This window comes from Falco punctatus (assembly GCF_963210335.1).
Source record: "Falco punctatus genome assembly, chromosome: 10".
Taxonomy (NCBI): domain Eukaryota; kingdom Metazoa; phylum Chordata; class Aves; order Falconiformes; family Falconidae; genus Falco; species Falco punctatus.
This window is the reverse complement of record NC_137590.1, coordinates 27,566,208-27,580,152: the sequence shown is the minus strand read 5'-3', so window position 1 is coordinate 27,580,152 and position 13,945 is coordinate 27,566,208. Positions and strand designations below refer to the sequence as shown.

At 39.6% G+C, this 13,945-nt stretch overlaps 1 protein-coding gene across 3 annotated transcripts in view; it reads left to right on the top strand.

Moving 5' to 3' along the window:
• Positions 1-116: 116 nt before the first annotated feature.
• Positions 117-13,945, top strand: part of OVCH2 (ovochymase 2) — a 30,101-nt gene continuing 16,272 nt past the window's right edge. For all 3 annotated transcript variants that reach the window (XM_080404716.1, XM_080404718.1, XM_080404717.1), the window contains exon 1: positions 117-12,897. In XM_080404716.1, the coding sequence (XP_080260842.1) occupies positions 12,807-12,897 (91 nt within the window). In that variant the 5' untranslated portion in view covers positions 117-12,806. The remainder of the gene's footprint in view (positions 12,898-13,945) is intronic.

The following is a 13,945-nucleotide window of genomic DNA, read 5'->3' as shown; positions in this document are numbered from 1 at the left end:
AGTGGAAGTGCTGATACACCATTAATAACAATATTGCAGATGCTGTTGCTTCAGTGGGTTTATGGACTGACAATTCATTTGAATAGAGCGAGCAAGCCAGAAGAGGAGGTTTTAGAGCGGGGATCATACAATGGACTGTTGTTGCATGCAGACTGTTAGGTAAGCAGTGATCGAGCTCATGTTGATGGGAATTACTGCGTGCTCTGTTTTTGAAAACTTAATTGTGCTTTCTGACAAATACGGCATTACTACTGCAGGGGCTGCTGTTGGCTTGTTGTCTAACTTCACTTGTGGAACAGAATTGCAGTAAGGTGTCTTTTGAGACAGATACCAAATCTTTTGTTTCAAACACCTATTTATCTCTCCTGTTACATGGCACCACTTGCGTGCTTGTCACTGTTGGCACTATGAATGCTCTGCGGGCAGAGACGGGAAATACAGGAAATTCAGAGGACCAGCTCCAAGTTGCTCACATTCCTGCAACATCACTGAGAGAGAGCCCCTGTTGTTAGGAGACTGTTGGTGTTTCCATAGTAAATTCTTGGTCTGCAAACCGAAACCCTTCGGGATGGAACTTGGCAAAGAGGCCAGGCCTGGTTTTGCTGCCCTTGATCTTGACGGCAGGAGTGCAAACTGAAAGAGCAAAGCGAGTCTTCTGGGGAGGTTTGAAGGATACTGCATCATGGATACTTTGCATGCAAAACCAACTCTTCCCAAGGATTTTTATGTACACACACAAGTAATATTTTGTTGAGGAAGAGGATTCTTCTGATTAAAGAGAATTTTCCTGAGAGGGAAAAATACCTAAACAGGCAACAAGTCCATCTCAGGTGTTGTTTGAGTTTGGCCAATTAAAGCTACACTGTAGCAGATGATTTGATACCCAACAAACTAATTCTAAAAGCAGAAATTTCTACTTCAGGAGTCATAAGCTCTATAGTAGAGAGCCTTACACTACTGAAGATGACAGTGCTTGCTGGGAAGTTTGGGTGCCAACAGCAGTCTAGCTATGGCAAAATGGAGCTTCCTCGGGTCTCAATTGTTCTGCCAAGAAGTCAAGATTATTAGTTAGCTTCAGCTGATCTCGTGGAGTTTTAGATACTGAAGTTTCTGGGTGTCCAAATGGTTAGAAATACATGTGAAAAATGCAACAGGAGAGTGGCATTTCAGGGGTTCTGCATTTATTTAGGGTTGTCCTCGTGTCCCCTCTGGGTTTTTAGGTAATTTCACCATTCTGCTATTCTGACCTTTGCAATGGCCACTCATGCAATGTTATTTGAGATATGAAATTCTGGTTTTGTTTATTTAATTTTATCAGTTAATAAATAATATAATTTTGTACAGCAAACCACATATTTCAGAGTAAGGAATGAGTGAGTGTAACTTAAACAAATCTCAGTTTTTAGAAGTGTTAAGCCAGTGTGTACCCAAATTCCATTGTCATAATTTTTCCACGTTTATGGAGTCTAGACAGTTGCTTAGTGCATGTCAGCTATTTTTAACTTAATCTAGGAAGCAGGAGAACCTTCGCTAAACATAGCTCACAAGTGATAAAGGCTGGGAAAGCACGGAAAATCAAACTTCAACCAGAAATGTCTTGTGCTCAGTGTTGAATCCTTGTCCATAGGATGGGCTTTGTGGTGCTGCAGTGTTAAACTCTAATTTATCTGGTGTTTGAAATATGACTCACACTCAACACACCTACTAAGTAACTGCTAGTTTCGTGCGTGTTTCTCTCCTGCCTGTAAAAATTATGACATTGGAGGCTACTTAAATTATTAACTCTTTATAATCCTAAATCTGGCATGCTTTCTGCAAGTTGAGAGAGGGTCTGAGGCTGCAGAATCATTTTATTTTGCTTTCCTTCTACCTGGGAACAGTTCAGGATTCCAAGGGATATATCCAAGGATACCAGACCCATGGAGAACCTCTAACACTTCAGGTAGAAATAGTGTGGTCAAAAAATGGCTCTTTTCATCTTGATGGAGAAAAACACGCAAAAGCTGCTAAACTGAAGGGCATGCCTGTTGGTAAGACCTTCTTGAATGTCAACGGCAGTGCTTCTACTGCCTGGCTTGTGGTACTAGGCCATAGTCCCCTTAGTCTGTTCTCATCACCACACATGATGTCAGCCTCTGGAAGCTTTTTTTTTTTCCTCTTTTTTTTTTTTTTCTTTTTTTCTTTTTTTTCTTGGTAGTTTGCTCTGGAGGTTAAGATGTGCCTCACTGAAGTTTGTTGTACTTGGGTAGCAGACTTATCTATCCTACCCCATTTCCTTTCATCCATCTGTCCATACACACGTAGCACTCAAGCTTTGTATGTTGGGGCTTTTTTTTTCATTACAAGATTTCAAAACCTATAGTTTACCCCTGACCTTTGCTCTAGAGAAGGTAGAGAGTTCCTAAATCGCAAATTAGTGATGCAGCTCCATGCATATTACATTAGGGCAAAGAATAGTGCAGCAAGTGATGTGTACTAATTCAATACAAACTAGCACAGAGTGGCACAAAACTACAGTATTCTGCAGTATTTGTGAACTGCAGTGTTCCAAGGGCTTGACATAGCACTTTCCTACATAAAAAGGGTTGCATTGTGCACAAAATTGTGAAAGAAATGCTGCTATTCAGTGTGTTTCAGCTGTTTTTCTGCAGGGAGTTGGTATTTGCTGTCTAGTTTGTTGTTTTTTGGTGTTTGGATTTTCTTTTTTTTTTTCAGAACTGGCCAAAGATCTTGCATGATCAGCACTATGCTGCTCATAACTATGTGGCCAACCCCCATGATGAGGTCTGAAGTCAAGCATACACAGAATTTGTAAGTGGTTTAGTTCTATCTCCTGTTTACATCAACTGAAGAATAAAGCTTGCTCGTGTTAATTTAACACTGTATTGGTTGAATTCACATTTCTTTGAGCCACAAATAAAGGTACTGACCAGTCTCCTAGTGCCACGTACCACTATTGAGAAATAACTGCCTCCTGAAGAAAGAGGGCTGTCATTACAGCTTGCCTGCTTAGCTTAGGTAGACTATTGCAGTTGTTCTGAGTGGAAAGAATTTAGTAGCTTCAACTCGTGCTGATCGTGTGGAATATCATGCATCTGCTGACGAAAGGCAAAAGCCACTTCCTGTCTTTGAGCATAATGTGGTTTCTGTAGTGTTCTGTGATGTTCATTAAAGGCCTCCCATTTCTGACTGAATTGCTGCAAGAGAATTAACCAGTGGCGCATAGTTCAGTTTTCTACCTACTGAAATTTTACATTGGCCCTGGAACGCCTTTAAATTAATTTTTCTTAAGCTAGTAAGGCTCTTCCATGATTATTTTGTTGCATGGGCTGCTTGGAGCTTGCTCTGGCCTGTCACTGCAGATGTGATAGTAGTAACCTAAACCTCAGGCTCTTGTCAACTTTGCCAAATCTTGCTGAGACAGTTGAAGTTTATCCCTTCCAAAGCTGACGTCTGATGGAATGGCTGCACGTCCATGTCTCTTCTTCACAGTATGCATGATCACATTACTTAAAACAATGTGGTTTTTTTTTTTTTTTAAGTAGCTCCATTATTTAGCTTTTTTGCTTTGGCTGTTTTTGCTTCCTCTCACCACCACAATGACTTTTGTAAAGATTTCGGTTGTGTTTGCACATTCCAAGTACTGAATATTTTGTAAGGCAGACTTCTTATTTCCTACTCAGTGTTTAGAGCTACATCTACCATTGCAGAGACGGGGATTCTCCTCAGTTTCAATAGAGAAGTTATCTACTTCCCCTTTCATCCTACTGTGTGGTATTTACTGTAACACAATGTATGTTGCATCTTTCCCTAAAGGAGTTGACTGGTAGTTTCGTTGCTGTCTGGTAATACCCAAGCAGAGAGTCCCGTGGCAGAAGATACTGCAGGTGCTTGCATTGATACAGGCTGCTTGCTAAGTCTTTGCTGCTTGGAGGCAGGAGGCTAGTTACGAAAGTGAGAAAATAGGCATATTAATTCAAGTGGAGAATTCTAGGCTAGCTAAAGCTTAAACTTAGGTGATTTTGTATCAGTGCGCATACCTGTACTAGGATGAATCCTACTTTGGTTTGCTGTGGGGCAGCAAGGGTTGCAAATTACTGTCCTTTGTGTACACAGCATTGAGAATGAGATACAAAACTGGGAAAGCCATATAAAAAGCATGCAGCAAGATCTGTGCTGACTGTGTGTCACTGTTATTCATAATGTGATTCCTTATTGTAAACAGATAACTATCCAGTTTTCTTGGTTTTCCTGAAGCCCTCACTGCAATCATGAAAACAGCTTAAAATTTATTTCTAAGAAGCCTATTAAAAGGATTATGAACTAAGCTTTCTGATATGACTGTATATATCTTACTGGATTTGAATGAGGTTTGCCTTGCAGTACAGAGGGGAAAAAACTGATTTTTCTTTTTGCAAGTACTTATGTGCCTGCATGATTACTGTACCGGGCAATATCAAACTAATAGCTAGAGATCAGCTACCTCCATGACAGAAATGATGTTGCTCTGCCATCTTATGGCAGAGCTGAAAACAGAACACACCACTTCCTGCTTCAGTTTCAATGAAGGTTACTGTATTCATATTGATGTAGGGCAGCCAGAAGAATAAATAAAAATGCAGCTGATTCTGCTATTGGATGTATTTTAATTATAAATAAAGGAAATATCCCATCATTGTTTAGTAATCCTGTGTGGCTTGGCTTTCCCCATCTCTCTGAAATTGCTTTCTTTTTGGGCTTTGGCTGACTTTGCTTGTGCTTCCTGCACACTTGCATTACTCTGGTAGGGGAAGACAGTAGGCAGAAGGCTAAGTTCTGTTTTTAACTTCATTGCGGTCTTCCTCCCTGGTTCTGTTTTTCTCTGTGTCTCCATTTCTATATTTAAAGGTGGGGACTGTGAATCTTGCATTTTTTCACATATCCAAAACCCAGTACCCAGATTTCAGCCTGGAAAGTACCCCCAAAGGTTTTCAAGTCCACCTTTCTATGATTCAGATACAATATAAATAGCTTTATGAGCATGCTACTCTGTCACTTCTCTCTCCTTTCTGGCTTGCCCTCTCAGTCTAAACCAGTAGCTGAGAGTGTGAACCTGCTCTCTGATCCTCCCTATGCTTGATTACTTTTTCATATTTCATAAATAAGTTACTTAGCCGTGGAGATCAAGCCTGGCCAAGAGCAAACAGACTGTGGTTATGTGCCAGTTTTCTCTAACAGTGGAAGCTGGTCTCTGTTGACTGATCAAGAGCAAATACATGAATTCCTTTTGAACTTCCTTCTCCTGAACTGTTAAGCTAGTTTAACAAATCATTCATCTCTGATTGCTTACCATTTGGACTCAGTACCATCTCCTTGTAAGGCAGCGGTACCCTCTGTGAAACAGGCTGTGCAAAGATGCCAAGAGCTTTGGACTTGCAGTGCTGAACTGAGCAGGCACCTGGAGTGCTGTCCTTCAATGTCCTGTTCTTGATGTGATGTGAAGTACAGGCACTGTACTGGCAGTGTAGCCATGCTACTGTAGGACATTTTTATCTTAAGTATGTTTCTGAAAAACATGCAAGAATTCATCTCACTGCTGTTTGCCTGAGATGGCGTATTTATGTATTTTGACAAGGAAGAGGTTTTATTGGCCCTTCTCCTACCTGATATTACTGTTGCATTTTATCAGTATATACCTCATTTATAGTGTCGGGTATATAAAAAAAAATGCAGTCATCCAAAAGCTATACTGAAGGTGGTTCCTTATGTTTAGGAGTTGTTTTGTGCTTCATGATAAAATGCTAAAGCCATCATAGAAATGTTTAATCAGAATGGATGTTTAGGTGTTGAAAATGTAGTGTGTCCAGTTAAGATTTCTTAGTATCAGACCCAAAAATAAGAGAAGCAGTATGCAAAGTGTGAGCCAGAGATTTATTCCTATGAGATGGTCAACAGAATTAGTCCTATCAAGAAGACGGTGAGCAGACAAATGATAAATCTTAATAGGTGTATTTTTTTTAAAAAGGGGATTAAGTAGTTACACTGGAGAGCATTCTGTTGTTTATCATTGATCATACTGAGAGAAGAAATTACATTATTGGGAAAAAAAAATCTGTCTCCTAATCTACAAAGCCTGCTTGATGAGTGCTTGTTCAGCCAAATCATGCCAGATTGCACTAGCATCATTTCCACTGTCCTTGTCAAGGTGTGGTATGGTATGAAAACGTGCACACAATACCGGTGGTGGGAGGGAGGTGGAGGAGAGAGGGAGGGATGAACTCTTTGTGCACAAGGCAGTGCAGAACAGCTGAGGCAGCTGGCAGCAGCCGAGGGCCTGTTCTCTAGTGCCTCGTATTGCACCTTGCCCAGGTGCCTGCTGAGTGAGGAGAGCCGGGACCTCACACTCAGCTCGTAGTAACTTCTCTGTTGTACAATGCCTTGTGAGCTCAGATTCAGTGCATTTCAGGCTTTATCCTTCTGGATGTGGGGATGCTAAATACAGGGTCTAGATACCTGCAGAGCAAACCCAGTAATTGTTAGTATGTTAATATAAAATAGTAGAGTTATGTGAAATTAATGTGTTAGTGTTCCTCTATTTTTTTATTTATGTTGACACTGAGGAGTTTCCACTGTGCTAAAAACTATGCATTTCATTAGCAACGAAAACATTCCTGAGGGGATGCTGTATGTTTGGGTGCTAAGCGACCAGCATGCGCCTGACTGTCGCTGATTTACTTAAAGCATAGGCCAGATTTTCCTTAGCTGAAAAAGCATTAGAATCGATCTTTACTTACAGAGCATTTTGAGATAATCAGGGCAAATACTTGAGCTAAGCACAATTTTGTTCCCTTTTTCGTCCTTCACTTGTCCTTTCCCAGTTAATCACTTACGCTGTGGATGTAAGGCTGGACTCTATCCCGGTGAAGCTTTGGCCTGTATCTGAACACGTTGTGCTCTTAGCCTGCAGTATTTTTGTATTTGTTGACATCGTTCATCTTGTTTGGTTTTGGTCTCGTGTACTTTGAAAGGTAAAACTTCTGTCCATGAGAAGACTTGGCTGCAAATGGAAAATGTACATCACAGTATTACTTATTGTAGGTGCAGGTAACTGAGCCTGTATCTGCAGTTCTTCTAGATGGGCGCGATCTGAAAGCAGGAAAAATGGAGCAGTGGTGAAAAGCAGGGAAAGGCCAGCAGGTGTTTCTTTTACTTCTTGGTTGCCAGTTAATTTTGGCTAGTATAACAGCTATTGTGCTTTGCTTTGCATAATGAAAAAGAGGTTAAGTGCGCTTTCCTCTAAAGTTGCACTCCTTTTTTTGCACAGGAGGCTCAAACAGATCTTGATGCGTATCCAAAAGCCTGAATTAAAGACCAAGTGTTCTGGGAAACAGTGTCTTGGGGGTTTCTATGGGTTTACTCCTAGTACTCTTTCGAACTTTCTTGCTATTGTACATTTTGTTCTATGCCCTGACAGGTCAACTGAAGAATTTAGGAGGATGTAGGAAGCTGAAGTAAAAACATTATCAAAAGCCAACCTTTCTTGTTTTACTGCTCCCTCTGAGTTCTTACTTTAGTTAATTAGAAGTCATAAAACATAACTAAATGTCTCTCTGTGAGGCAAGAACACTGGCCCTTTCAGTTATGCAGTGGGCTGTAATGAGAACACGGTGGTAGCGGGGGAGGAAACATTAAAAGCGCAAAGTCTCAGAAAGTAGTCTGCATCCAAGGGAATCTGATATATTAGGCTGACTAATACTTGGGAGGATGTGGAGTGGACGTAAGTTGTGCAGGGGTGGTAGCAACTTTCCTGTTTGAACTATGGAGTTACTAGGTGACGGTATCTTTTAACTTCTGCTATGCTGCTAAAAGTCCATAAAGATACTTCGCCCTTTCAGGGATCTTCACACCCTACAAAAAAGGGATTTCATAATGCACAGAGTGTGATAGTTGATACTTAAATATTGCAGAACATTTAGCCGAGACGTGTTTACTAACCAGAACCAGGCAGGAGGTTGTTAACAAAGCTTGGAACAGAACTGAAAACTCTGGGTCTGTTTCTAGGACGTTACTGTGTCTAAAACCCAGTCTGGCTGAAGTTTCATGATTGCTTTTAGATATTTTAAATGGTAAGTGGAGGCTGCAATCAAAAAGTATGGACTGGTCTGTCTAGTGCGTACATTCATTCCTCCTCCTTCACATTGGCACTGGCATTCAATTTTTGAATAGCGGCTTTGATCAAGAAACCAATCCAGATATAAAAGCAAAGCCAGCTACATAAAAAAGAGGAGCATCCAGCTCTCCACACAGCCTGACCAGAATTGAGGCTAGCACAAGGAGAATGGCAGCAACAGGCACCTTCATGGGAGATGGGGCACAGCTGCCCTCTCGGTAGCAGCTTAGACTTGGGTTGGTGTAAAGCCATCATGAACTCACAAGCACTGTGGGAACACACATCAGGTTTTTTGGATTGCTTGTGAAGCATTTGCCTTGCGTGTTTTCAGCAGTTACTGTTTGTTCTTGGTATACTAGCAATCAATTGTCAGCACTGGTTTTAGTAATAGATGGAAATTAAATGGGTTCAAACCAGTACTGGCTTAAAATTTTTGATTTTGACCTTTTTCTAAATATGTATTTACTTAATTTTCAGGCAAACATTTTGCTTCCCCAAAAATGTCCCAGTGACTGAAAAATCTTGGATATGAATCTTTCTGGAAAATGAATTCATACCATCATGAGCATTACTACTGCAAAATTTTAGTTTGCAGAACATTTTTGCTACCTTTACCCAAACCTAGCTATAATCTTAAACAATAAAACTAGGTTAACTGGGATTCATGTGGAATGTTGAGGTGAAATTCTGTAGTTTGTCTTTTGCAGGAGGTCAAGTGAATTTATCAATAATCTCTGCTGGTCTGAGGAAGTACACAAATCCCAGCTGAAGGCATACCTTGGCAGAACTCAGAGGTGAGACTATATTTATAGGGAGGGAGAGGGAAAAACATGTTTTTAAGTTAAAGAGCTATTTACTATTTTGATTCTAGGAATCGAGAATTTCAAGGAGGCAATTCCCTCGGCTTTTCAATACATTGATCTTTGAAGTAACATGAAGGCTTTGGCTGAAGAAAGTGAATGAAAAGTTATTCTCTCTCAGTGTGTGTGTGAGTGGTGATGGGTTTTATAAGCATACTAATATTGAAGTGAGTTTTGTGCTGGTGCTGTTCAGGGTCTTCTGTATGCATTGACGTCTTCTTTCATTTTGGGGAAGTGGTAGGCAATAATGGGCTTATCTTGAGAATTAAACTTGATTTTCTTGTTACATCAAACCCGGGCATAATTTGAATCAAGTAATTGGAATTACAATAGCCTAAAACTGGTGAAAAGTAAGTTTGGAAAATCAAAATTCATGCACAACTATCAAATACATTTAATCCCCATTAAAGCTAAATCTGCTTTCAGTTAAAAACTACTGAATTCATAAATGTAATACATGCATGACAAGATTTATGGATTTAAATATTTCAAGACATTATATCTTGTTTAAAATATGAAACCATTAATTTTATTGAACTAATAGGTTTTCCAGTTTTCCAGCCAGTGACCTTGCAAACTGTTTGTCTGTGATCGATGACCCTTGAAAGCACAGCTCATTGTGTTTTAAAAAAAACAACAAACCCAAACCAACCTACAAGCAAAGCCAAGAAAAACCAGTCCAATTTCAATGTGTCTTTTCTACTGATCTTCTAATGCATTAATTACTAACTGGCATTTGCTGCTTGTTTTACCCTCCCCACCTTCTGTCCTTTACTCCTCATTCCCTCTTCTCTTAAACTTCACATTGTCACTAGGTGAATGCATTTTCCATCTTTCTGCCTCTGCGGCCCGCAGGAGCAACACGAAGTAACTTTTCTAACAAGAATACAAAGTGGTTTTTTGTGTCTTGCACTCTGTCCATCTCAGTGGTCCACTAACCTTCACTGAAAAGCAGCCTGTGTTCCCTCCTACCAGCCCTTGACCTCCTTAAAAACTCCTCAAAATCAGAACAGAGCACCATTCTGGAAAGTTCTGGTGATGGATATTGTCTGTATTCTTTACTTTCTCTTGGTCTGAAACTTATTTGTATGCATGCATGTTTAATGTTTTAATAACCTTGTAGGAAGGAGCAGCTGTATACATTTCTTCAGCATCAGGCATGCTTTGATTTACAAGCATTTTATTCTCCAAGTGCACAGCAAAAGAAGGGACAGGCCAGACCGAGTAGCACTGATCAGCACCATTCTTGTGAGGGTAGGGACTGGCTCTACCTGCTAAAACATGGATCAGGCCATTTTGGACAGTCAGTGATTTAATGGCTTTGTTTTTCTTACTACAAAGGTGCAGGACACTAACAGGATACAAAGCCAGCTCTGCACTGAGATTCCAAGCAAATGCGTGGATGGAGATCAAGTTGTAAGATGTGACATTTGCCTGCCTCTGAGGAATGATGCTGGCTGCGCTGCCTGCCAAAGCTGCAGGGTTTTAGGAGCAATAGCAGCTATTCAGTAGGGGGAGTAGGTGAAGTCATTAGTGCCTCTGTCTGCACTCAAGATAAAGGTAACAGCTCCAGGAGAAAGATAAATAGGTAGCAAAGCAGAGAACAAAGAATAGTAGGACAAGAAGGCCTGCACTTCTCTTTTGCCATCCCAGATAAGGAGCAGGTTGTACAGAACGTGCCAGTCTATGCTTTTTCTTTCTGACCTCTTTGGCTGCTGCAGAGTAAGTGTTGCCTCTCTCTAACTGATTGGAAATGAGCTGATTGTTTCTCCATTTGCCAGTGAGCCGAATGTTTCTCGTTCTCATCGGTGGTAGTTTGCACAGCATCCCTTATAACTGCAGAGATTTATTCTTGTTTGTAATCGTCCTGTTGGATGGCATCATTCCCAAGGATGTTGTTATGGGGGCAATCAGAGAGCTCTACTGCACATGGAACTGATTGTGGGGGCTTGGGGTTTTGTCCCTGCAAAATACAAATGAATTAATGAAAGAAAGCAGCCTTCAAAGTTTTAAATTAGAGCTGGAATGTTATTGGTGATGCAGGTTTCAGAAGTTGCAGAATTACGGATCTCCACAGGACCAGTGGGAAAACTGCAGTCTTAAAATGTTCTGTATATTTATAACAGAAAGAACAGCTGCAACTCAGAGTTTCTAGGACAGGGTTTGTATTCAGTTGTTTGTTATGAAATTGTCTATTTAGAGTAAAAGTTGTTTTTTGTTGTCGCCTCACTGGTAGAGGAAAAGAACAACAAAAACTTAGAATTAAATAAATACATAAATGATTGTTGAAATGTTGGTGTGTTGGGGTGGGGTATTGCAAAATCCTTGGTCAAATAACAGAAAATATTCAATAGACCGGGGCTAATGAGTCAAGTATAAATTGTTTTCATTGGGAGCCTGTGCAGAATTAAAAAAAACAAAAACATAAATCTTGTCCATTGTGATGGTAACCACAAAAAGAGAAACTGTTTAATTACTGTTGCACCTTATTTTAAAAGAATATCTATTTTGCATTTACCTGTTGGCATCTTTAAAAAATGTAATTTTGATAAGTTAGGACTATGAAGGTGTTAAAGACTGAAATTTGTATTAACATGCACCTATTGTTTACATAGTGTTTCTGTCTTCAAAGTTGGATGCATTTCCCACGTGAAAATTATGGATGCTATACGAATACAGAAGGTAGAAATACTGAATTATTTTTTACAAAGACGGAGGAAGCTGAGGATCTCAACCACTTAAGCCAAGGAAAAAACAAAACCCAAAACAAACCCCCAGTGTTTTTCCCTGTCTTGTGTGTATATTTCTTTGTTCCCAACCCTTTGGTACAAATAAGACTTCTGGCTTCTGTCATTCCGAGTAAATCTATTGCTTCTTTTGACTGTGATGTTTTACTTGGTGTTTACGTATTTCATATGAATTTAACTCTGGATAATATTTTAATTGTATTTACTGCTCTGTTCAGTCACTTGCAAGTCAGGCAATACTTGCTAAAACTGGTCGAAGTTTTAAGTGGTGAATTTGCAGGTAAATTGAACTTACGCTTTTTGTTTTTTGAAAACTTTTAATTTAGCTGCTGATGTGTACCTTAGAAGGCTATTCAAATCCTAAATAAGACACTTGCACTTAAATTGCTATTAAAAGCAGAGCTGAGCCATCAAAGTGACTTGGAACTGGTGCTGCTGATTGCTGACAGATTTTTAAAAGGCTGAGCCTGGTCGTCCTTAGTTGCCTTTCAAAAAAGGGATGTAAACACTGCTCTTTTAAAAATAAATGACTCTTTGATGCAGAGAGCTACCTTTGTCTTATACAACACCGAACATGGTGCCAACATAATGATAAGCTTTTGGTATGTTTCTCAGGTCTGTAAAGCTGGGCTAAATACAAATTGTGCATGAAATAAAAAGTATTGCCTCTTCAAAAGCTGTAGAAATTGTAGGGGCAAATAGCAATTCATGTTCTGTTCATGTGTGTTCCAGTTTGATATCAACATCAGCCTGGATAAGCTGATGCTGGCAAAGCATGCAATGGTAACTTCATTTTGTCATTTTGCCTGAAAAAAACTTGTTTTGGGGAGGATTTTATCTAGTATTTTACAGCAAAGGCTTTAGTAATGGCATGTAAAAAAATCATGCTCTGTTAAATTTCAAAAACTTACTTGTGCAGGTAAGTTCTTTATGGCTGGTTTAATGAGTAACTTCTACTTCAATTAGTTGCTGTTCTGCAGTGTAGTATTTGGGTTTCTTTTTGCCTATAAAGCCTCTCTCTGTCTTTTCTCAGTCATTTAGCACCCCAGGATGTGCACGGCCCCTGGTAAGCTGCAGTTACTCCTGACAGGGATAGTTTGTATTGCAGAGTTTCATGCTGCACCATCTGCTCTTCAGAAAGGTAGGATGAAAATTTCACTTGAGCTTTAACAGTTTTCTAAGTACTAGCGGTTTTGTTCTTAGGCAGTGACAAGCATGGGAATCGGTCCTGAAATAAAGAAACTGCACTAGTTTCACCCTCTACGTTTTTGACCCTAAGAGCTTGCAGACCTAGACACAAGGTGGCATTAGTATAATCGGTCTAGTTTTCATTCTTTGCTTTTGTTCCAATCCAGGTCTGTAACTGAGTGTTATCTTTTAATGAGTAATTTTTCCAAAACTTTTGTCAGATTCCTTGGTGATTTAGAATGAATAACATTAAATAAAAATGATTTATGATTAATTAAATAAATACTTTGAGATTTGCAGCAATTTAATGAAGGTCATGGTTTAGCATGTTATCTGTGGGCTGCAAACAGAGTACAGTGAGTCTTCTCTTCCATTGTCTGACATCTTCAAATCCAGAGCATTCTTTTGTGGTTTTTTTTTGTTTTTTAGACAATTAATGACAACAGTTGTTCGTGTTTCCTTCATGAAGGTTTACTGATTTATAGTGAACAGGCATGGAAATCATGTCTTGGCTGTTTGCATAACCATTTTTCTCCCATTTTGAATTTGCAGTATTAAAAAAGGGAAGTTTACAGCTTAATTTCCAAAATTCTGCCCATCAGTTGTTTTCACTGTAAAAACTCTATTTTGGCTGTCAAAACAGGTGTGGTTTCTGGATCATCTTAATAAGGTGCTCACTTAAGCGGTCCAAAGCACAGTATTCTGTAGAATGGTTTTCACTGGCTTCAGCATCCTGCCATGTGGGTGCATGTGATGCAGTTTACATAGAAAACTCTCATCCAACTGGTGAACACATTGGTCCTGAAGCAGTCGGGAATCTCTTGGGCTTACAAATATCAAGGCACTGTAGATTTTAGCCTGTCAAAATACAGATAATATAAGTTTGGTATAATATTAATACAATTATTAACTTGCAGTTTTTAAACCAGTCTCGCATGTTAGGAGAATAGACATACTTGATGCTGAAAGAAAAAAGGTAAGTTTTAGTTTGTGAAACTCTT